At 34.3% G+C, this 26,246-nt stretch overlaps 1 protein-coding gene across 6 annotated transcripts in view; it reads left to right on the top strand.

Annotated features, from left to right (window-relative positions):
• LOC145558642 (uncharacterized) overlaps positions 1–16,290 on the top strand; it is a 55,765-nt gene extending 39,475 nt beyond the window's left edge. The window contains exons 1-3 of one of the 6 annotated variants that reach the window (XR_014092580.1): positions 13,714–13,842; positions 13,924–13,996; positions 14,565–15,855. Coding sequence is in view for 1 of the 6 variants with exons in the window: in XM_081619952.1 (XP_081476078.1) it covers positions 15,909–15,974 (66 nt within the window). In the remaining 5 variants the exon portion in view is untranslated. Of the gene's footprint in view, positions 1–13,713; positions 13,997–14,508; positions 15,856–15,908 lie in introns of those variants that run through there. The other 5 variants (XR_014092579.1, XR_014092581.1, XR_014092582.1 and 2 more) reach the window with 5 other exon arrangements.
• Positions 16,291–26,246: the final 9,956 nt, after the last annotated feature.

Here is a 26,246-nt window from a genome sequence, read left to right as displayed (position 1 = left end):
ACAGTTAAAGAAGTAATAAAAAAAACCTAAGAATTATGCAGCCTGGTGTACCCAAAACCATCTTGATAGCTTCAATTCAAGATGCTTGTAAACAAATCACAAGGATGAGGCAAGTGTTTTCAGTTTACAAATCTCTCGGGTCCTAAAGCCACGTACTGCCTGCATCCGCCATGAAGTTTGTCTATCATCCTGCACATAGTGAAAAAGAGAGCTTTCAAATATCTCGGGTCCTAAAGCCACTTACCTTTTGCCTTATTCAGAACATCTTGCACAGTTGACAAGTGAGCGTGCAACTCTGATGGCTTAAAATTACGCGGCAGTGGCTTCTGAATGAACAAAAACAATATTTGCATCAGAGTATTATATTCCAACTGTAGGGAATATTTCAAGCATTACCCCTAGCTTGAACCCCACTGTGATCATACACTAAAGTACGGTGGCGTCCAAAGGGAAAGAAGATAGAGCAAAAGAGTCGCCAACAAGTTTTAGGAACTTGTAAACCGTTCACGAGGTGAAGGTTACACCCCTTAACGATCCAAGAGATCGTCAACTCCAATAGGTCTCGAACCATAACTGGTAGTTCGGGGATGAAGGTACAAATCCAACCTAAAAGAGATTGAACCTGCCCTAATAATAGGCCTCTACTTTATTTTGATCGTATTCATGTGCGCTTTCTGACTAACATGCAATCAATAGGTTAACCCTAAACCTGTTTATCTATGTTGGTTGAATATTAATGCACAAATAAATCTATTGTTGGCGATCACTTGAATTATAATCAAATTAACCCTAAACAAGATTATTAATTATCTCATTAAGCGTGATTACAAGTACAAATTCCCTTTAAACATGCATAAAAGGCGTGATCAAGCAATAAAAATAAATATAATCAAGCAACATAATAATCATAATAAAAATAATTGTAATAATGACAATCATAATTAAAAATAATCATCATAACAATAATTATAACAATTATAATCATAAATCATAAAAATAGTCATAATAATGTTAAAGCATAATAATAGCAAGATCCTATTCATAAAAATAGTCATAACAAACCCTAACATGTCACTAAACATCAAAGATCAAATATTTAGCCCTAACATGATACTAACAATCATAAATATTAGGAAGAAAATAAAAGGCATCATACTTTTAATCATACTTGATATTAAAGTTACCCTAGACATGATACTAGGAAGATCAAAACGCCCTAACATAACATTAGAAATCATAATAACAACCTGAGCATGATTTCTATATCATAATAACAATGAAAACCATTAAAGCACTTACTTGGATGCCTCGTACCTTTTTCTAATAACAAAATACACACGTTAGTAACTTCAAGGAAAATAATAATCAAAACAATTAAATTAAATAATTGAAAGAGAGATTTGGGACCAAACCCTCAGAAATTAAAACCTTTCACGTCTAGGGCGAAGGCAACTTCGAACAATGCTAGGTATGTCTAGTGCTAATGTATGAGGAATTGTGTTTGTAAAAAGGGTTGGTTTAGAAAGAGAGAGAGAGAGAGAGAGAGAGAGAGAGTAATCAAGAGATTCTTGATGAGAGTTGATGAAAATTAGAAAGAATAAGAATTGATGGAAATTGATGAGAAGAATTGATGATTGAAAACAGAATTTTAAGAGGCTATTTATAGAGAAAAGCAGTAAAAAAGATAGAAAATCGAACCAGAGTTCTGAAAAGCGAAAAAACGAAGCTAGCGCCAGGCGCTAATGTCTGGCGTTAGGCGCTAATCCCGTTTTTGACGCATTTTCTAAAATCAGATAGAATTTAACCGTACAGGAGGATAAAATCGTATTTTCCTCAAAAATACTTTTTTATTCCGATTAAAACTCTAAAAAGTCAACAAAAGTCAATTTATCAATGCTAATTGAATTAGGAATGAAAAGAATTTTCTAGAAGAATATAGAAGAATAAAACTATTCCTAATTGCATTAGGAATGATAAATCCATATTAGGCCTCCCCCAGATCATTGGGCCGCATATAAGGTTCAAACCGGGCCTAATTTAGTATTTTGGTCATAACTTCCTCATTATTCATCGGAATTGGGCTTATAATATATCGTTGGAAAGGTCTTTTCAAACCCCATCCAACTACACTACTATTGGACCCATATGATGGACCAACCAAACTGAATTGGCTGTTTTCTTAAAATAGGTTTTCAAAAACAGAGAGAAAAGAAAAGAAATTAAAAATATCCGCATCACTAGACTTTCCACACTTTCACTTCATTCGATTATGATTTGACGTGAAAGGTACTCATCACCGGGTTTGGTTTTGGGGAGACACAAATGGGTGTCTACACCAACCAATCCCATTCAATTCCCATTAAAGAATATTGCATTCCGGGCAATCCTATTTAATTCCCATAAAAGAATACCGCATTCCTACTAATCACATTCGATTTCAAGTAGCTGAAACTACTATTCTCACAATTTACCAACCTAAAAACCATCAAATTAACTTGCAAATTCACCTATATATTCAACAAAGAAATATTAGCACCCTAAAACTTACAAATTTACAATTCAACGAATCAAATTCAATATCCGTCACAAAATTATCACTTACTACAATTTTTTATTATACAGATGAGTTCAGCATCTAAGTATTGCCCTACACTAATAAAACAACACCAAAAACTTTAATTGAAAATGAGATATCAAGGAATCAATTAAAACATACTTCTGGTGTCGAAACTCGGGTGGTGGATCAAGTAATGGACAGTTTCGAATCAAAAGCGGTCTGCATAATTCTTAACAAGAGAAGGTAAATCAGCATCTGATTTAAGTTATCCTGCCATGACTAATTTGGTAAGTCTAGGTGTAGTTGTTCCAGACTTGCTGTATGGAGTATTAGATCTGCTCCGAATAAAAACATAGCAATATCTAGACAACCATTAAATAAATTTTAATCAAACATCAGTATAAGCAAAGAGACACTGTCACTGGAAAATATATTGTAATAAAAAATAAAAATAAAAAAGTGTAATCAAACATGGGTATAGTCAATAATGATATTTATAAAATGCAGATTTGGTGGAAGAGACACATCGAATCTCTTTCCCAGAAAGACTTGTGTGTACCCGAGGTCTATACACACGCAACTGACATTATATTAAACATAGTGACTCTTATTTTTAACATAGTAATCTTTATTAAAACTACTACAACGTTTAATAATATTGTGAACTTGAAATACGACGCTATTACCCTAATTTTTACATAGTGGCCTTTATAATTCATATTTATCAATATAAAAAATATTTCATTAAAAAAACTAACCACTTAGGGCTATATATTACCAAAATGACTTTTTATATTAACACAGTGACCCTTTTTTTTTAATTAATAAAACAAACATAGTTTTTCTAATGTTAGTGGTCCATAATAAATTAGTGTGAACCAGTTCCATTTAAGAATTTGTATCTCTTTCCCCAAAAAGAAAACAAAAGTAATCAATGTCATATCTTAGACCCATAAAATAGCAACTTAATCAATATTGCCTCACCTCCTCCACCATACTTCTTTTGTCCCTTCCCCCAATAAACACTTAATTAATATGTTATAACCCACTATTATAAACAAAACAAAAGGCTAAAGTGAAATTCGAGATATGAAGGTTTGAGTTGTCAATTGTTCTTATAACATATTCTTTAGAATTCAATTGATGGAAACCAAAATTCACTTCATGAGGAATGCTTGTTTGCGTAAAATGTAGCATACTAAGTGAAGTGATGACAGATATATAGGACCAAATGTTAATCTAGATAATGGTACACAATGATATATTATGGTTCAAGGTGAAAAATAACCTGTGGATTTGCAAACAACAAGCCAAAATAGTAGTTGAAAACTTCTTAATGTTCCAAGAGTTCCTGGTCTTGCCTCTAAACTATATGTCATCATAGGCCAGTGATCCCGCCAAAAGCTTTGCAACATGAACTTCACCTGTAGACTTTAATATGTCACTCTATATAACGCATTCAACATAAAAAAGGAAAAATTGATTTTAATAATCCCACATTTGACCGGTTCGCTAATAATAATCCCACCTTTTGATTATTATCTAATAATCCCACCTTTATATGAGATTCTCTCCTAATGGTCCCTTGCGACCAGTTACTTATACAATGGGTAAATAATTTTCATTCTAATTTAAATGACACATGTTATTATGTTATTGGTAAAAAAAAAATTTAAAAATAAAAAATAAAAAGTCCAGCCACCCCCAACCCACGGGAGGCAACCTGAACTTCCGATAGCCGTCCCTTCCCACTCCCTCCATCCCTGGCAGCCACCTTCCCCACCCCCACCACCACCGGATCTTTCCCTCTTCATGTCCCACCCAACGACAACGCCGCTCCTCCATCTGAATTTCTCCATTTTAAGGATCAAAACAATCCTTTCTTCATCAATAAACCACCCGGAGTTGGGATGGAGTGACATGGGGTTGGGGTGGCTAAGATATGTTTTTTTTGTTAATTTCATTTTTTGGTTTTTCTTTTATTTTTTTTTTTTTAATTTTTTAGTTTTTTTTTAAAAAATTTGTTTTAATTTTCAACCAATAACAAAGAGACACATAGCATATTCACCTATTAAAGCAGGTTACCAACAAGTTAGGGACCAATAGAAGGAAATTGCCTATAAAGGTGGGATTATTAGATAATAATCAAAAGGTGGGATTATTAATAGTGAACCGGCCAAAGGTGGGATTATTTGAATCAATTTTTCCAAAAATACTCCCTCCGTTTTTTTTATAGAGTGTTATGCGACCGCAGCATTCCCTTAAAGTTGAAGGGAAAATTCTACAGGACTGCCATAAGACCAGTGTTGCTCTATGGTACAGAATGTTGGGCTTCTAAGAAAGAGCATATTAAAAAGATGGAGGTTACGGAAATGCGCATGTTAAGGTGGATGTGTGGAAACACTTTAAGAGATAGAATCAGAAATGAGGTTATTCGCAAGAAAGTAGGTGTGGCGGGCATTGTAGATAAATTAAGGGAAAATCGTCTGCGTTGGTTTGGACATGTAAGACGGAGACCCGAGGGTGCACCGGTGCGAAGAGTGGAAGAGTGGGACCATGGAGGGATTAAACGAGGAAGAGGGAGACCAAAGATGACTTGGTTGGAAGGAGTGAGGAAGGATATGAAGTGCATGGATTTACGTGAGGATGAAGTTTTGGATCGTAAGGGATGGAGGAGAAAGATTTATGTTGATGACTACACGGAATAATCAAATTTGGTTCATGTTAGCCGACCCCACTTTTGGGATTAAGGCTTTGATTGATTGATTGATTGATTGATTGATCACTTGGTGATGCGCGGAGTTTTAGAAGGGTAATATAATATTGTGAGTGGATGAATAATTTATTATAGTATAAGTAAAATGGGGACCATGAAAGAGAAAGAATGTGAGGGAGAGTAGATATTTTTATTATATAAGTGGGGACCATAGAGGAGAGAGAAATGATAAAATAATTTAAGTGGAGTTTAAAGTAAGAGAGAGAAATGATAAAATATAGTATAAAGTTTCCAAATAAGGAAGTGATGCATTTAAAAAAAAACACCCATAAAAGGGAAGTGATGCATATAAAAAAAAAAACGGAGGGAGTATTTAGTAGCTTAACCTGTGAATTGACCCATGAGAAAAGAAAGATGATTGCACACAAGTAGAAAGGGGTTTTTCCTTGTTACATTTGATAGATCCAAGCTTCAAAATCAGGCACTAGAGCACATAAAATAAAATTAACAAAAAAAGCCCCTCTAGTTACATTATGCAAGCTGGGGACATTAACATATACTTACAAGTCACAGCGTACATATTATAGGGCTCAAACTTGAATTATACCCAAAACCTCGTAGTATACTTTACAAGACTGAAATAAGCGAACTCAAAAATCAGGGCAACTAATATTGATTTGATTATCATGATAAGCTAATTTAAAAGAGACTTAAAGAACCTAAACCAACCTGATTATGAGCTGAATGAATCATTACTCAATTATGAGTTATGACCTTAGTCGTCGAACATGATACAAACAACCAATTTTCTGCCTCTATACATAATATTAACAAGCAATTTATTAAGTGATCTAACTTTTTGTATACTAAAAACTCTTCGGCCCTCTTCGATTATCATTAGGCTTTGAATCTTTTGATATAAGATAATTAAGATTGAAGGCAAAATAAGGATTGTCAGCAATACTCATAAGATTTAAAAGCTATTAAAGAAAACATTATTTCAATTATAATTAATTACATAAGAGATTTCTCAGAATAATTCAAATCAAAGGGATTCATCAGAAATGGTAGCAGATCAGCGGATCCAACCTCAAGTGAGTCCTGCGATTCAGACGGCAATTGATTGACTATGAGCGGGCCGTTCTTAACCGAGATTCAGGTTATGCTCCGTCTCAGCCTACCGCGTCTTATATTGTGCCGGAATGGTATTTCTTACCATTCAATCTATGCCTTTGAGGGAATTTTGCTTCAAACCAAAGAAAGAATTCAAGAGTTCAGACACTTCCGTCCTTACATCGATGATGCCGCTTCCAAATATATTCCTTTACCATTAATAAAATCTAATTAGGGATTTTCAAACTTTGAAAGGAAAAAAAATAGTATATCGGAATAACAAAGCTCTGGCTGGCAGCGCATGCATTAGCTTTGCAAGATAGATAAAGTTGAGAGAGTAGGGGAGAGAGAGCCAGAGAGGAAGGCAGAAAGCTCAGAGAATTAAGTGGAACAAGGGAAACATTTTAAGGGTTGAGCATAAGTAACAGAAAAATGTTGAAATTTTTCGAACATTAATGCCTTCTTATAAATGTGTCAGCAATTTATTTATTTATTTATTTATTTTTCTGTATAGTGGTTGAATATTTGTTTGAATACTATATTTGCAATTTCTCAAAAGTGGGTAATCTATCTACAACTTTTGTCAAACATTAGCACTCTCCTTTGTAATTCTAAAAAATACAATGTCCTTTGTCAACGAATTTTGAGCGTCAATACAATTTAAAAAAATAGATTAATCATTTGTATGGCTGATATAATTTATTAGCTGTTTGATCCCACATTTGCTCACTTCTTTTGTAGTGCACATCGGAATCAAATGAAAAATGTAGAAATTGATAACATAATTAGAAGAAATATAAAAGCAAGATAAGTAGTAAAAATGGACACACAATATTTAACGTGGGAAAATTTATCAAAAAACCCATTACAAGAGAACTCTTACTATAAGAAACTCACAAAGGAGTATTACAAAGTAGGAATAGTGGATTAGCTAAGGAGATTGTGTGTATGAAGAAACTTCAATCATGATAGATATCTAAATTCTTTCTAAGCATAGAGAGACACTAATAGAGTGTATAAGGGTATCAGAGTATTGGAGGATGATGTAGGTGGATACATACTCCAAATGATGCCCAATACCTTGTATTTATAGGTGATGTATGAAGGTGGAAGAAGTTTGCGAAGTTTCTACCCACATGTTCTTTAAATTTACCACATAAATCTAAAATCTTCATGACCTTCACCATTTTTAGATTCTTACACCAATCTCCATCAAATTCTCAATATTGTAAAATATTCTAGAAATTTTTGGATACCTTGAGACATAATAAATTGGGCTAATGGAATTTGGGCTACACTAACCCAAATCTTTTAATGTCACAACTTACAAATTAAGTTACAAGTACACTTGTTCTGCTATGTCACAATGCTAGTTTTTTGGAGATTATATTGTTGGACTTGGAAGAGCGCTTGGAGAGCATGATCATGGGGGTTTGATAGCACCATATGACCATAGTATAGAGATTGGCGATCGGATAGTTTGATATATATACTCGACCGTGCATCCTCATTGCTTGGGACGGAGGTAGGGGAGGGGCCGGTGGAAGCCCGGCCTCCCCGATCCATCATGGCAGCCTAGTTTTTTTAATTGTTGGCACCCATAAATTTTATGATAAATTTAAATGTTAGCTCAAAATAAAAGTAAAGTTGGGCTGCTTAGTTGGTTTGATGAGGGTATGATAATGTTTTGTTGGCAAGGGATCAATCCTTCATCTATAGTTTTTTTTTTTTTTCCTAATAACTCTTAATATTTTTTTTTTCTTAAAAAAAATCTATATAAGAATTGGCCTCCCGGCCCGTTTCCTAAATTCCTGGCTTCGCCCCTACTCATTGCCTAGTGTAACTTGTGCTTCCTGACTACTATATATATATATATATATATATATATATATATATATATATATATATATATATATATATATATATATATTAGTTTATTAAGAGTCTAAGAGCATAGTTTTCAAATTATAGAGGTGAGATAACCCAAATAAGAGAAAGACATTTGTTTGCTCGAGTTATAAATGGAACACAACTAGGTTTTCTCTTTTTTTTTTTTTTTTTTTTTTTTGAGAACAAATAATAACCTTATATGTGATAATCCGATGAAACTTGTGCCTACTATTTTATCTTACTTAGGAATATCATAATGAGATAATGGGCATTTTATAGGTAATTAATTAAAGGAAGGAAATCTAGAAATTATTGTAAACTGCAAGGGGAAGGCAAAATCGTGGCTTTCCCTCATGCCTTGGAAGACCGGGGCGGTCTTGTCCTATTATATTGGGCGCACAAGACTGCTTGCATAAAGGCTTTGCTAACTCGGTCGGGCGGGGCATGGCCTGTTAGGCACAGAGCACCCAATTTGTTATTGCTCTTACCCGCCCTGTAAGGTGGTTGGAGTTCGGGTGATGATTTGTCTTCCAATCATTACTGTCAGATAATATAGACTCCTTGATTAGAGTGATTTCCATTTATTAATATTTAAATATAAGATATCTACATATATCAAAGATAATAATATAATCTTATACAAAATATATCATAAACCTAGGATGGGATATTCTCTATTACACCCCGCAGTCGGAACGGGAGAAATGATGCTCAGACTGGATTTGAATCACGTACGCATCGAACGGTAAGGATAGTATGGTAACCCATGCATGATCAAAAGAGAAGTAGTATACATGTGTCGGTGATGACGATGAGAAGCAACAACCACGACCTACGAAGAGTAGAAATAAGCACTGCTAGGCCGGTGGAGAAGGAGAAGAGTCGTACACAGACTTGGGCTAAGTTGCAGATCATGAAAAGAAGAAGCTAAGGGATCAAACCATCATCGGGAAGAAGACACTACACTACTACTGGAAATCACGGTTCAAGAAAAAACAAATAACTTTGCGCAAGAAATAAAAGATCAAATTCCACCGCTTAAAATTAATCAATTCTCAAAAGAGAAACCTGGTAGCAAGGATTAATACTCCACAAAGTTTTCAAATGCCGCAACTAGGGCTGTACACCAGTCCAAAACCGGACCGGACCTGACTCGGACCTGAATCCTTGATTTTTAAGGACCGGAGACCGGACCTGAATCAACAGGTCCGGTTCTAGTCCAGACCTGAAAAATCAGGTCCGGTCCGGGTTTGGACTTGAATAGACCTGATTATTATTATTTTTTAAATAATATGAAAGTGTTGATCTGTTTAGACCTGTTTGGACCTGTTATGGACCTGTTTGGACCTATTTAGACCTTACTGGACCTGTTTAGACCTGTTTGGACCTTTTTATGGACCTATTTAGACTTATTAAATAAAAAAAGTAGTTTTACCGATTTTAGGCCCGGACCTGAAATTTCCGGGTTTTACCCAGACTGGACCTGAAACCCGGAATCCTTGAATTTCAAGGACCGGGACCGGACCTGAATCTACAGGTCCGGATCAATTCTGGTCCTAACAGGTCCGGTTCAGGTCGGTTTTCAGGTCCGGGCCAGTTTTTGTACACCCCTAGCTGCAACAATAAGAGGAGCCAACTTGATAGCAAAAGAGATGTGCAAAATTTGACCTTATTTTGATACACCGTACCACCAGCAAACAAAATATATGTGATATGTGTAGAAAAAGCAATGGGGCAATGTAAGAATCATTGTTGGTAATGGGAAGGTGGAAATAGAGTGCGGCACATGGAGTAGGTTGGCAGATGTGATTACTGCCGGTAGTGGGAGGCGGTAGTGTATTTAATTGCCACCAATGATGGAGGCAGCTTTTGCGGTTGCTACTATTGGTGGGAGGTGCAAGGTTACATTAAGATTCTTAAAACAAACTTTAAGAAAAGGAAAAAAAAATCTATATTTGTGTGTTTGCGGAAGCATGAAAATTTTGTGTATATCCCGCCGGTGGGTTTAATTTTCTTACCCACCGGCAGGGTGAGAATTTGTGTATATGACCCTAATATCTCACCTAAGTTGTGATACCATGTCAGATCTCACCTAAGATGAGAATTACATTTCCATGTCTTTCTTATATATACTTCGATTGAAAGTCAAATTAAATACATTCAGTAAAAGTTAAATACTTACAATTAGGGTTTAAAAAAAAATACTTATACTTAGGGGTGTTCGCGGTGCAGTTTAGTGTGCTTTGCAGTTTAACCATATTTTAAAAAGATTATAATCATTGTTTTTAAAACTAAACCTTTATTTTATTTTATAATTATTACTTTATAATTCAAATATTAATTTTTTTTTAACCTTTATTTAGCTAATAGTCAAAGATTAGCTCATATATTTTTGTTCTTTTATTTTTATTTAAAAAAATAAAGTATAAAAACCGCACTTTGAGTGCGGTTTGGTTTATTTTTTTGGAAACCGCACCAAACCGCAAGCTGTGATTTGGTCATTTTCAAAAACCGCACCGCAATTTTTAAATGAGTAACTTTTGTACAAATTCGATGTACAATATTTTACTGTGCATCGGGGGTCACTTTAATCAAATTTATGTGCACTTTTACAATTTTTGGCTACTTTTTATCAATAAAGAATAAATACTTCGTAACTTTTATATATGTTAGGGTAACTTTTATTCATATTAGGGTAACTTTTTCTCAGTTTAGGGTAACTTTTTAACCGATGTACAATATTTTATTTTACATCCGATTTATTTAAAAGTTTGACTTTAATTTTCAAACTGCAAATTGTACCAAATCGCAAAAATGCAGTTTGGTTTGCGGTTTGGTGCGGTCTAAACCATACTTTGTACTACCCTACTCATACTGGGCATAAGTTTACTTTAAATCCACCTCTCACCCAAAAGCGTTATGTGTGGGAGTTGTGTGTAATCTTAGAGAACATACGACAATACAGTTATGCACCTTGACTGTGACGGAATTAATTTTCTAAGGCAGTGACGAAATTTCACCACACCATCTTCCTTTGATCAAATACATTATTCATTCTTTATTTGCAGCCATTATTTGAACCCCTTATTTTACAATGCAACAGTAGTACTGTTATTGATAGCCCCAAAAGAAATTCTCTTGATTTTGAGAGTTCTTGTAATGTGGTTGAAAGTCAGGAAAATCTTGATCAAGAAATGGAGGAGGAAGTTGAAGTGAAAAAAAAAAAAAAATGGGGGTGGAATGGGTGTTTTTCAATTGGGTTTTTGTGATTTTTGGTTTAATTATTCAAGAGCTATTTAGCCTAATTTCTAAAGCAATTTCTCAATCAAAGAAATAAAAATTGGTTAATAGGGTCAAACAAGGGAGGAAAAGACGAGAAACACCAATTTGTAGCTTTTTAAGGGTTGGTTTTCGAAAAGTTGTATTCCCATTTATTGAAATTTTTTTACTCCCTCGGTCTCATAATACTCGATATGTTGGAGTGAACGCATAATTTAAGAAAAGTACAAGTCTATGTAAAACATTTGTTTATTGTATAAAAGATTCTCTTTTCTATTTTTATATCCCTACTTTATAAAAAGTAGAAAATAACTCTTAGGAATAGTGTGCTACCAAATATACCCTTAAAAATATGTATAAAATTGTGTACAAAAATGTATATTTACTTTTTTACCCTCATTAATATGTTTACTCTCATTAATATATTTAATTAGGTTTTTTTTTCATTAAACATACCATCAATTAATACAAAGTTTTTTTAACAAAAACTTGTAATGCCTTTTTTTAAATAAAAAAATTATAATGTTTTGTACTTCATATGTTATTATTGTTATTTAAAAAGGAAAAAAAAAATTGTATGTACGAAGACTTTGTTTATTACCAAGAGATGATTTATTTTTACACCTTTGTGGTTGCTCTTCTTATTTACAATTTTGTTGTCCTTTAATTATTACAAATATTGTTATTGTTTATTAGCTTTTTAATTGTACATTATTTGATGGTACGCACGTAAACAACGTGGAATTTAAATGACATTCATATTAAATAATGATATTTGAGCAGATGTTATCAAGAGGTATAAATAACTTTAAATTCCTAAAATCGAAGGAAATCGATGATAGAAAAAAAATGTATTAAATATGGAGAGAATTTAAGAGGAAAAATATAACTAAGTGGTTATTGCTTTATTATTAGATATAGATATTAGATGGTCGTAGAACATTGAACTTACATTATTAAGTTTTTAGCTACAACGAACATTTCACATATTATTACTCCGTATGACCAAGCTCACAAAAAATTCGTTTGAAGAAAAATACGTTAAGTATTATTGAATCATGCAAATCAATTAAGAGTTCTAAACTAGATTAAGATATGAAGGGATGCAAATCAATTAAATATTATTTAATAATAATTTTGAAATAACACTGTCAAACTTTTGAGGGTTTTAAAAATAATTATCATTTAAGATTTTGGTGGCTTTTTTATATTTCTACAAAACCACTATATAGGCACATAACCAAATAGTACGTATTGAAACTACCAGATCTACCACCCAAACCAAAGGTGTAACTACTTGCTAATACAACTTCTATGCAAGAGCTAACTTTTTCGCGCGCATCGCGCGCGTAGGATACCCTAGTTACATAAAAAATAATAAGTGAGGTGAAAGTGGGATAGGTGAGGAGAGAGAAAATTTGTGAAATTTTTTTTTAATGATCCCATTCTATATCTAGTAATGTGTCAATTATTTGTGAGATAAATAAAAATAGAAAGTATTTAGAAAAAACACCCCTAACATATTACAAAAAGACCTCTCACATTACATCTAAAAAGAAAAAAAAAATAACCCCTCAACTAAAGGTGCTTATCGAGCGAGTCGATCACGAGTTGAGGAGTGCTCGACTCAACTCAAAAACTTTTTACATGTGCGCAACTCGTGCTTGCTAAAGTTTCGAGCAAATAAAACCTGCTCAACTCGTGCTCGTTAAAGTTTCGAGTCGAGTCGAGTAGCACACGATCTGCTATTAAAATTTTGGTCCTTCTATTAATATATGCCCTTATTTATTTTTTGTTTAATTTATATTGTTTTCCTTATTATATATAGATATTATTAAAAATTAACTCTTTCTTATAAATTAAGACTTAATAAGTGTCAAATTTGTTTAAAGATAGTAACTTTGTTTGCAAATTCTATATAGATAAAATATTATTGAGTTGCTCACGAACTTATCGGGTCGAGTTAGAGCTTGCTCAACTCGTGCTCGTTAATATCTCGAGTCGAACTAAATTCGAGTCGAGCTAAAACTCGAGTCGAGCTAACTCGAGTCGATAAGTTCATGAGCAACTAATACGAGTTGCTCGCGAGCTGCTCAAGTCAATCAGTACCCCTACCCTCAACCCTTTGTAGAGCTTTGTGTATACTCGATTGTATATAAGAAATTCTACGTCTCATCTATCAAACGTTTAACTCTTTCTCTCAAGAAATCCAACCCCTCCTATTCCTACTTTCTCCATGGCCACCTCTCACCCTCCACCCAAGAGGACACAATTAAGCAATTATAAGGTAATTTTTAAAATTTATGGAAATTACTTCTCTTTTTGTGGGTAGAACCCTAATTCTTTGCATTGATTTTATGTACTGTAGATTTTAAAATCTTAGTGGTTCTCCTCATCCAAATCATCCCAATACTTCACTCATAAGAAGTTCTGCTAATGAGGTTAGTAATTTGGTCCAAAAATTGATCTTGAAATTTACAATTTTGATTCTATGTAACTTAATTGGGTCTTTCGTTGTCAATTAGATATGATAGTGTCAATTCAAGTTTTATGGTTGTTTTTATATATGTATAACAGTTAATTTTGGATTGTTTGAATCGTTTATATTCAATATTAATCTCGATTAATAGTTTACTAGAAAAAATGAGAATGATTTTGTTAGGCATGAATTGATTAATAAGATTATGATTTGTTTTATGGTATGAGAATGGTGTATTATATGAAGCTGGATGTTTCTAGAGTGTTGCTTGTCTTGGTGCCATTAGCTTTGATGAAGAGTGCTATTTGAGAATAGAAAATTTGGTTTAATCTGCTAATTATCAGTTTATCATCAATACAATGTGTATGTCTTTAGAAATATAACCTTAATTTTTACATCAATTTGATATGGCACAAGATCTCCATTATCTAAACATCAACCAAATTATTAGTTTTCTGACTGAGTAATGAACAGCAACACTTATGCTGATGAGCGTACACCAACTTACGCATCTTGTCCTTAATCATCAGTCTACCCTTCATAGCAATCCGAAGCACGAGCCTATGTGTAGGGACTGTCAATCTTAACCAAACTGCTGCTCTCCGAGAAACATTCTGCTAAATCCCAGGTTGAAGATTTGGTGTACGGAAAAAAAGATGGAGGATATTATCAATCATTCCCAGCTTTCCGTTGGAAACACAAAAGAAACTTGTTGCAGCTACTATGGCTATGCGATGCATAACTATATAAGAAGACACACACTTAAAGATTTAGAATTTGATAAATGTGATGTAGGTCCTTATTATATTCCTGCAGTTGAAGGAGATGAGGAAATTGGAGGCAACTCAGTAACTACTTTAGAAGAACATGATGGTTTGATGGATGTTTAGAAGACCACAATGTTGCTGAATCTAAAAATGAAGTGAAAAATCTGGTTTCTAATGTTGTTGCTGTTTCTGAACCCAAATTGGGTGATTTGGAAGAGAAAATTATTAGTTTCGCAGAAAAAAGGTAGGAATTGTTGATGATATGAAATTAACTCTGTTGAAATTGATGGTTAAAAGAAGTGAAAATAACCCAAATGAAATTTATTTGGATATTTGGATTAGCTTGGTTGGTTGTGGTGGGTTTGATGGTGTTGATGTGTTTTCGCAAGAGTAAGAAGGCTTTTACAAAGGCTATTGCTACATATAGGATAAGAAAATCTGCAGCCGTAATGAAAGGAGAGAGCTTCTTTAGACCATCTCAGATTAATGATTATAAGAAAATCTGCAGCCGTAATTATACTCTGATTGAACAAATGTGGGAAATAATGCGTTTGTTTGTTAAAAACTACATAATCTATTGATATGCACTTCTGTAGTTCTGATCATCACACTCTTCTGTAGATCATAAATTGATTAGTCTGTGACTGTTCTCAATTCCCTTGCCTTAAATTGGTTATTATCCCATGCCTAAGTTCATAGATCATGAAAGCCTTGTACGAGAGGCACCTCGATCCATAAGTTTGATTTACACGAGTCCGAGTAGCATACTCCTAAACTTCCAATGCTAACTACAAGATGAACCTTACTTTAATATACAAACAATTACCAACTGTTTAGGAATGCACCTTACTTTAATGTTGGAAACAATGATATGTAGTTTGTACAGAATTACACTAGTTTAGTTGATAAATTAAATAGTACATTTATTTTTTTGAAAACATAAATTAAATAGTACATTGTTTAATGTGATTGAGGATGTAATTCATACAAAATCAATACTAGTATAACAAATCTTATAGTACTAATTTCATCGACATATTATTGCTTATGCACTTGTATAAAGGATGATCAATTGCCTTCTGAACTTGTTTACAAAAACTTAAACAGGATGTCAAAGAGGAAGGGACAAGGACAACATTAAGGCGATCGCAACGACTCCGGGCGGCTAAATGAATTGTATCTCCCAGAAGCTGAAAACAGCATTTCGGTGGCTATGTCCAACCTTAAGCATTACTAGAAGCAGCATATTTCAGTGCTTTCCTGCTTAAATTAACTTTAGATTAGATAGTCTAACTACACAACATTTGCAAAGTTAGGCCTTTTTTTTTTTTTTTTTTTTTTTTTTTTTTTTTTTTTTTTTTTTTTTTTTTTTTTTGGGTAGAAAGTTGGTATTAATCTGTACTTGATTATGACCATATTTGACATACTTTTATGTAGTAAAAGGGGAATAATTTTAGATTTTTAGGGCTATTTTTCATTATTCTTCTTATGATGGTGACTAACCTATGTTTTCCTTTTCCTTTAAATTTGTGCATTGGCCTAATAATCTTATCCTTGTGACTTTTTTTTTTTTTTTTTTTTTTTTAATTATTATTTTTTTAATCTTTTGGACCACAATCAAAGTTGCCTTAAAATTGGCTTTTTGTTGTGGATAATGTTCATGTCAACGGAGGGGCATATTAATAGATAAATTTTGTTATGAAAAGTTGGGATGAATTGGAATCCATTTTCCCAAAAAAATAAAAATAAAAAAGGTAAGTCATCCTACTTGCATACTGTGTGTCCGCACCATGTTTCCTGGTAGTTTAGTAAGAATATGTTTTATAATAACCGATGCATTGTTGTTACACGTTTCTAAGAACTTCGGTTGATATAATACACATTATCGATGTCACCTAGTTTAATTGAACAAGTTACATAGTATAAAAGGAATTATCATCCTAAGCTTTTAAATTATTTTACGTGTGAAATGATTATGAACTTTTCTTAAAAAAAAAATAATAATAGTATAATTTACTGTATATAAAAAGGAACAGAATATTTGTATCTTTTTTTCTAAAGAAAAAGTTTCAAAAATTAGTGGGTGATGAGCCTCCTGCATGTCCCCTTTGTTCCGCTCTTGTTCATCATGTCACCAAATAGGAATAACCATAGGCACATAGCACCTATATGTTTGCTAACATATAGGATGACATTCTTGAAATTAACTTCAAATTTGTCAAATGAAAGTAAATTTCAAGTGAACCAAGGTGGAAGGAATTTTGGTGGAAAATATGACGGTAAAAAGTATCACTACGTGCATATTAGTTCATAAAAAATACTATTAAGACAACTTATATTTAATTGTACATTATACATACATAATAATACATATGAATGAACCAATGTAGCATAATAATACACATGAATGTATCACTGTAGAAAAAAATCAAACAAAAAAAAAAAAATTGAAAACCCCAAAACGTCCTCCTATATACATGCTAAATAAATAGGTGTTATGCGCCTATATACACTCAACAAATTGTAGAACATTGTTACTTTTTTAGAGTTTATGGTTCAAAACATTGGTACAGTATTTCAATAATTTCACTCGGACAAATAATGGTTTGAGCCACCAAATTTATTTATTTATTTATTTTTTTTTTTATCTAGCAAGGCTAGGTGTAATGATAAAAGTTGACCTCATAACTTAAAAGACATGAAATTAAATTATCCTAGGGATTTTATGGGGTGATAATTCTGTTACCCTCCCTCAACTCCCAGTAAGACTGATTTGTAAGATTGGATTTTATGGGACGATAACATGTTAGTAGCACTGTCAAAACGGTTAAACAGTTCGTGTTCGGTTCGGTTTGGTTTAAAATAGGTTCGATATTAAATCAGGTCGGTTTGAAATCGGTTTAAGTGTCTCGCAAATCGGTTCCAGTTCGGTTTAAATAGTTATCGGTTCGATTCGGTTTCGGTTTATTCTTGAGCGGTTTTAATTTGGTTGAGGTTGTAAACATTTCGGGTAGTAAACGTTCGGTGCAGACGGGTGTCAGTTTGTTAACGTTTGGGTGTAAACGGTTTTTATTCCGTTTCAAACATTTTCGGGTTGGAAACGGTTTCGGGTTAGAAACAGTTCAGTTCTTTTTCGATTCAATTTATAACTAGTTCGGTTCTTTTTCGGTTCAATTTATAATTGGTTCGGGTTCACTACTAGAAAAGGGCCAATTTCCGACCGAATTATGCCGACGGACATGATTTTCCGTCGCAAATCCTATCATCAACGACGGATTTAAGTTTGTCGTTAATTTCGATCGGAAAATAAAGTTTCCGACGGAAAATTCCTTGCAAATTTTCCGACCGAATTAATTTCGGTCGGAAAATATAGTTTCCGACGGAATATTCCGTCGTAAATTTATTTACGACGGAATATTCCGTCGGAAACTATATTTTCCGACGAAATTAATTCCGTCGGAAAATTAATTAGACAAAGTCAAGGTTTTTGATTTTTGAATTCATTTGCTACGAAAGGAAAAAAAGGGGAAGAGAGAGGAAGAAAGAAAGAAAAGGAGATCCGCCGCCGTCGAAGAGGAAACGTCGCCAGCCGTTCGCAGCAGCCGGAGATCCGCCGCCGCGTTGGTCGAAACGCCCTTCCGTTGGTCGGCCGCCGGTAAGTGTAGGTTTTGTTTTGTTTTGTTTAAAAAAAAAAATTATAAACACGCCTCCACTCACCACCGTTTGCTGTCAACAGCCACCACTGCGCCGGTCAGAGGTCCCGCGTCGCCCAACCACGCAGTTCTCCGCCGCCGGTAAGTTGTTTTGTGTTTTTTTTTACTTTTTTTTTAAAAAAAATTTTAGTCTGAAAATGCAACCTTTGCTTTGTACAGCCACCACCGCCGGCGGTATCAAGTCGGCGCCTTTACAATCAGCCACCACCGTCGGTATCTTTTGCTTTTTATTATTTTTTTTTTTAAAATTTCTAGTTATTTATTTATTATTTTAAAAATTTCTGTTTTTTTTTTATGAAACCCTAACCACCACCACCCATTTTGGACAGGTTCCTCCTCCAATATTGTCTTCGCTCCGACCAGAACCACCACCATCTTCACCACCCGCCGTTCTACAGCCGGTAATTGTACATTTATTATATATATATATTTTATTTTTTAAAAAATAATTGTACCTTTATTATAAAAATTGACATATTAATTTTTACTATTTGTAGGATTTAAACATTTACTTGATTTGAATCTCAATAAATAGTGCATATCTTGAGGTTAGTGACATTATAAATTTAAAAATTCTTAGTTTAGTTTATTTTGTGATAATTTTAAGTTACTTTAGTTTGGTTTATTTTATTATAATAATGGTTGATATGTTAGTTTAATTTGGCTTATCATAATAATGTAAGACATGACATGTGAAATTGCTTTGATTTAGTATAATAATGTATGACACGATATGTTAGTTTAGGTTGATATTTTATTATAATAATGTACGGGATTATATGTTAGTTTATATTGGTTTTGTTTAGTATAATGATGTATGTTAGCTTAGTTTAATTTGTGATAATTTTATAATGTATGTTAGCTTAGTTTACATATGATTATTTATATTAATTAAATGATGATTATGATATATTTGGTTTACTTATAATTATTAATTTAATTTAATTAATTGTGTTCTTTACTTTATAATGGTTGTGTTATTTGCTTGACATATTTTAAAATGAGCGTGTTATAATGATGGATGTGTTATAATGAATGTGTTATAACAATGGATGTGTTTTTGGCTTTATATACTTTTGAATGAATCATTTGCATAATCATTTGCCTAGATACCCGTTCAAGTCATACTCATTAGGAGTATGTCTTGAATAGTCCCCGGTTGGGACTGTCCTTAGTCGTTTATTCTCACTTAGGTGGTGAATGTATGCCTTGTTATTGATTCTAGGGATTATCCTGCTTTGTCATTTCTCTACAATGTTCTCTGGGTACATATGACGGGTTATCTAATAGCCTTGATCGTGTACTTGGAGAACTTAAGGGAAATGCTGCCAGATTTTCCATAGAATTGAAAACCTGGCATACATTCGCTAGTGAGATTAAATGTCCAAGTATGGGTTAGGTTGGAGTGATAAGGACCTTTGGACATCATTTACAATCTTATTTGCATATTCATAACATTTTTATGGATAATGAATATTCAATACGCATTGTTACTAATGTAATTATACATATTTGTGAGTTGTGTAGAAGTTGTAATCATGAAACGAACAGAACGTAGCTGGATGTATGAAAGGAAGGTTGGACATTTTATTAATCCGGATATTGTGAAAGGGGTAGATGAATTCCTTAAATACGTGGAAGATCATCCCGAGAGCAGCAACCCGAATGAAGTTAGGTGTCCATGTTTTAAATGTAAGAACAAGCGACTATGGGATGCGGAAACGGTTAAAATTCATTTGTACCGCAAGGGTTTTGTGCCTAATTACTATGAGTGGATGTGTCATGGGGAAGGGTTTCCGGGAGTTCCTGAAGGGCCGTCAAATGAATACCGTGAAATGGTTTTCGATGCTTTTGGTCATAATGAAGATCAAGGGCATTCTGAAGAGGCAGAGGAGGAGCCTAATGCACAAGCTAAGCATTTCTTGGATTTGTTAAAAGCTTCCGAACAACCATTATACGAAGGGAGTTCGTTGTCTGTCTTAGAGATGGCTGCCCGAATTACTAGTCTTAAGTGCGAGTATAATTTGCCCCATAGATGTGTTGATGGGTTTGCTTCTTTGGTCAATGAGGCTATTCCTAACAACAACCATATGGCCGATACATTCTATGAGGTGAAGAAGATTGTAAAGGGGTTGGAGTTGCCTCATGAAAAGATTCATGCATGCCCGAAAGGATGTATGATATTTTGGAAGGATGATGTTCAGCTATCTACATGTCGGGTGTGTGGTAGCGACCGATACAAGAAGACTTCCAAAGGTAGCTTAGTGCCTTTGAATGTTTTAATTTACTTTCCGATCACACCGAGATTGCAAAGGCTCTATGTAACCAAGAACATTTCGGAGGAAATGACATGGCATTCGAAAAATCCTCGAGTTCAAGGCACAATGGCGCACCCTAGTGATAGTGAAGCTTGGAAACACCTCGACAATTGCTTCCCAGAATTTTCCAATGAGCCTCGTAATGTTCGACTTGGCTTGTGTACAGATGGTTTTGCTCCTCATGGTAAGTTTGGGGGACAATATTCTTGTTGGCCTGTCATATTGACCCCTTATAACTTGCCTCCCTCAATGTGTATGAAAAGACAATTCATGTTTCTTTCATTGCTTGTTCCTGGTCCTAAGAACCCTAAGGGCAATTTGGATGTGTATATGCAACCGTTGGTAGAAGAGTTGAAGCATTTATGGGAAGTTGGCGCAAATACTTATGACATTTCAAGGAAACAAAATTTTAATCTTCGAGCAGCCATCCTGTGGACCATTAGTGACTTCCCAGCTTATGGTATGTTGGTTGGTTCAAGCAAAGCTCGTTGTGGGAACTTCCTTATTGGAAGCATTTGCTCATCCGTCACAACTTGGATGTCATGCACATTGAAAAGAACTTCTTTGATCAGCTAATCCACACCATAATGGATGTGAAAAAGCATACATGTGACACGCCATCGGCTCGAAATGACATTGCCAAATATTGTAAACGGCCACAACTTCATATGGATGAAGATGATAGAGGAAAAGAGTTTATGCCAAAAGCCCCATTCGCTCTTGACAAGGCTCAAAGAAAAGTGTTGTGTGAATGGGTTAAACAGTTGCGTTTTCTAGATGGATATGCCTCCAATTTGAGCAGATGCGTAGATTTACAAGCCTGTAAGCTTCATGGAATGAAAAGCCACGACTGTCACGTGTTCATGGAGCGGTTGTTGCCCACTGCTTTGAGGGAATTGCTCCCTACCCATATTTGGAATGCGGTTACAGAGATCAGTCAATTCTTCCGTGATTTGTGTTGTTACACAATCACAGTTAGTGACATGGAGCGATTAGAGAAAAACATAGCTGAAATCCTTTGCAAGCTTGAGAAGGTTTTCCCTCCTGCATTCTTCAACTCTATGGAGCATTTACCTATTCATTTGCAACATGAGGGCAAGTTATGTGGTCCTGTTCAATATAGATGGATGTATCCCTTCGAAAGGTAAATCAAAGTCCCATTAATTTCTTTCATACAAACCCTTCATAGTCATGACCTATTTACGCAATTAATTATACTATTTTAAATGCAGGTTCCTTAATCACTTGAAACGTAAAATTGGGAACAAGGCACGAGTTGAAGGTTCGATATGCAATGCTTATATCACCGAAGAGATAGCAAACTTTTGCTCAAATTACTTCCAGGTGTCAGTTGACACAAAAACTCGGGATCTTGGTCGAAATGTGAATGTAGACGTGGAATCCATATTGGAGAACGCTGACTTACCAGAGTTGTTCTCGGAGGATAGCGGTCGTGTCTCATTTGAGGGTAAAACTCGGTACTTAGATGAAAAGGAACTCGAGTGTGCTCATTTGTTCGTTTTACGAAACTGCGGCATTCTTGGTGAATACGAAAGGTATACGTGGTCAGGATTGAAATTTTTTCATAGTTTTGAAGAATTAAATCGGTTGAATTACTCATTTTATCTCGTGTCATTGACCTAATAGAAAGTTTGAGGACTACGTTCTTAGTACCCGACCTTTTTTGCGTAGAGAGGAAGTCATGGAGAAATGTGACGTCGAATTCTCTGATTGGTTTCACCATAAGGTGATAGAATTGTTCTATCTGTTCTTTAAATATGACTTTTAGATATTGCAATTCTTTGTAATTAATTCTTCTATTCTGACGTAAATAGGTGGTTGAAGAGAAACCAAATTCGGATGTCCTCCAAGCTTTGTGCATGCGTCCTTTTAAGCGTGTTCGAACTTGGAAGCGGATTTTTGTTGGTGGATTTAATTTCCATACACATTCCTATGGTAAACACAATTCTACGATGAATTACGGTGTTTGTGTGTCTAGTGAGGACGGTGGAGAGTACTTTGGCATTCTAGACGATATAATTAAACTTGTCTACACTGGTCCAATTAAAGAGTATAAGACTATACTCTTTAAGTGTAGTTGGATGGATTGTGGTAGGGGTATGAACATACATGAATAGTATAAGCTTGTCGAAGTGAATCATACTAAGAAATACCCCAAGTATGATCCCTTCGTATTATCTTATCAAGTGACCCAAGTGTACTACACATCCTACCCTAGCCTAAAACGGGATCGAGTTCAATGGTGGTCTGTGTTTAAAACACAAGCAAGGTCAGTGGTTGATGCTCCAGTAGACCTTGAGTTTTTGCAGGCACCGTCCCCATAAGTATATGCAACGCTTTGTCCACCGAATGACATTCCTGACTACGACCCAGTTGAGGATGACGACGAAGATGATGATGACGACTTAATAATCTCAAGTGAATCAGATGATGAATCCAGCGTCGACTCTAGTGACAGTGACGAGGATGATGACATCGATGTGTTTTTAGATGATAGTAGTGATAATACCAGTAGTGATAGTAGCGATGAAAGCCACGAGTAGGAAAATGTGGTTGTTATTGTAAAATAAATAGGATGCATTTGCTTGTACTTTGAATGTAATTGTCGGTTTAATTTGATTGTTATTGTAAAACCATTAATATGAGTTGGTCGTTCTATTTTATTACTTTTACATCTCATTGTACTACTAATTTTTGTAATGTTAATAATATCATAGCATGTTACTAACGTTTTTTTCAGGTTGCAATGGTGGGAGGGAAAAAAGGAGAAACGTCAAAGAGTAGAAAGGGAAAGGAGAAAAGACATGTTTTGATATATGATGATGATGAGGAAATGGAGGACGCGGAGGACGCGGAAGATTTGGGTGACGACGAGGATCCTCAAACACAGATGCAGATTGAGCATCATGAGCAACAGCTTCAGGCGCAACAGCTTCAGGGGCAACATGCCTCGCAGTCTTCTCAGAGGGTGGTACTAGACCCTGCCACATGCTAGTATATATTTAGTTGTTATTTCAATCCCTTTGTATCCATATTTTATATCATGACCTATGGAATACTCTAACGTGAACTACTTATTTTCTTTTTGATTTTGATGTACGTTAAAATAGGTTTGATGATAAAGCCGCGGTAAAGGCCATCTCCGGTACCCTAACAGGCTACTATCGAAAGCCTTGGAGGAATTACGGAGAAGTTGATGCTAAAACAAAGGAGCATTGGTGGAACTTGTTTTGTGTATGTCATTTTATACTTACAACTATGTATTACTAATTGCGAAGTTTGAGATTTGGTTGTTAACTTTAATGTTTGTCAATTGCAGAAGCAATGCACATGGGCACCCGAGTTGGAGGACCATGTGAAGACAACCTTCGAATCCAAGTTCGCATATCGGTTGAAGGACATGTTTCACACAATCACACACAAGATGAAAGGTCAGAAGTCGGGCTGGCTTATCGATGAAGTCCACCGGAAGATGATGAACATTGTTGCCAATGATGATACGTACAAGAAACGGTCCGAACAAAACAAGAAGAATAGAAGAGGCGGATCGATGGACAATGTGGTTGATCCAACCCACCACCAGGGTTCAATTTCAGCTGTACAACATGCAAAAAGGATGGTTAGTTTCTTTATAAGGCATGTAAATAGGTAACAATTGTGGTTCACATTGAAATGACAAGTTTTATTTGTTTTTGCGCATGTACATTCAAAGGCGGCGAAAAACAAAGGGCAGTTACCTACTGCACATGAGCTTTTCATGAAGACGCACTTCAAGGAGGTCCCTGGGAAAGGAATGGTGCTTGCCAATGCCAAATCCAAAAACATAGCGGTAACAACTTTAATATAATTTTGTATGGTTTACTTATTATGTTTTGGCTTAAACTTAGAAATATGCTTCTTTATTGTGATTTAAACCCATAATATGTTATAAGTATGTAAATATGAGATGGTTTGACAAAGAATGAGTTAAAAAGTTAAGAAATATAGAAAATAGGCATGTAAGAAGCCATAAAGGCTTGAAATGGCTTCATTTTGAGGATAAAGACCCTTAAAATAAGAAATATGCTTCTTTTTTGTGATTTAAACCCATAATATGTTATAATTATGTAAATATGAGATGGTTTGACAAAGAATGAGTTAAAAAGTTAAGAAATATAGAAAATAGGCATGTAAGAAGCCATAAAGGCTTGAAATGGCTTCATTTTGAGGATATAGACCCTTAAACTTAGAAATATGCTTCCTTTTTGTGATTTAAACCCATAATATGTTATAAGTATGTAAATATGAGATGGTTTGACAAAGAATGAGTTAAAAAGTTAAGAAATGTTGGAAATAGGCATGTAAGAAGCCATAAAGGCTTGAAATGGCTTCATTTTGAGGATATAGACCCTTAAACTTAGAAATATGCTTCCTTTTTGTGATTTAAACCCATAATATGTTATAAGTATGTAAATATGAGATGGTTTGACAAAGAATGAGTTAAAAAGTTAAGAAATGTTGGAAATAGGCATGTAAGAAGCCATAAAGGCTTGAAATGGCTTCATTTTGAGGATAAAGACCCTTAAACTTAGAAATATGCTTCTTTTTTGTGATTTAAACCCATAATATGTTATAAGTATGTAAGTATGAGATGTTTTGACAAAGAATGAGTTAAAAAGTTAAGAAATTTGGAAAATAGGCATGTAAGAAGCCATAAAGGCTTGAAATGGCTTCATTTTGAGGATATAGACCCTTAAACTTAGAAATATGCTTCTTTTATGTGATTTAAACCCATAATATGTTATAATTATGTAAATATGAGATGTTTTGACAAAGAATGAGTTAAAAAGTTAAGAAATGTTGGAAATAGGCATGTAAGAAGCCATAAAGGCTTGAAATGGCTTCATTTTGAGAATAAAGACCCTTCAACTTAGAAATATGCTTCTTTTATTGTTATTTAAACCCATAATATGTTATAAGTATGTAAATATGAGATGGTTTGACAAAGAATGAGTTAAAAAGTTAAGAAATATAGAAAATAGGCATGTAAGAAGCCATAAAGGCTTGAAATGACTTCATTTTGAGGATAAAGACCCTTAAACTTAGAAATATGCTTCTTTTTTGTGATTTAAACCCATAATATGTTATAAGTATGTAAATATGAGATGGTTTGACAAATAATGAGTTAAAAAGTTAAGAAATGTTGGAAATAGGCATGTAAGAAGCCATAAAGGCTTGAAATGGCTTCATTTTGAGGATAAAGACCCTTAAACTTAGAAATATGCTTCTTTTTTGTGATTTAAACCCATAATATGTTATAAGTATGTAAATATGAGATGGTTTGACAAAGAATGAGTTAAAAAGTTAAGAAATATAGAAAATAGGCATGTAAGAAGCCATAAAGGCTTGAAATG

Source organism: Chenopodium album, chromosome 9 (assembly GCF_948465745.1).
Source record: "Chenopodium album chromosome 9, dcCheAlbu1.1, whole genome shotgun sequence".
NCBI classification, from domain to species: domain Eukaryota; kingdom Viridiplantae; phylum Streptophyta; class Magnoliopsida; order Caryophyllales; family Amaranthaceae; genus Chenopodium; species Chenopodium album.
This window is presented reverse-complemented; position numbering and strand designations above follow the sequence as displayed.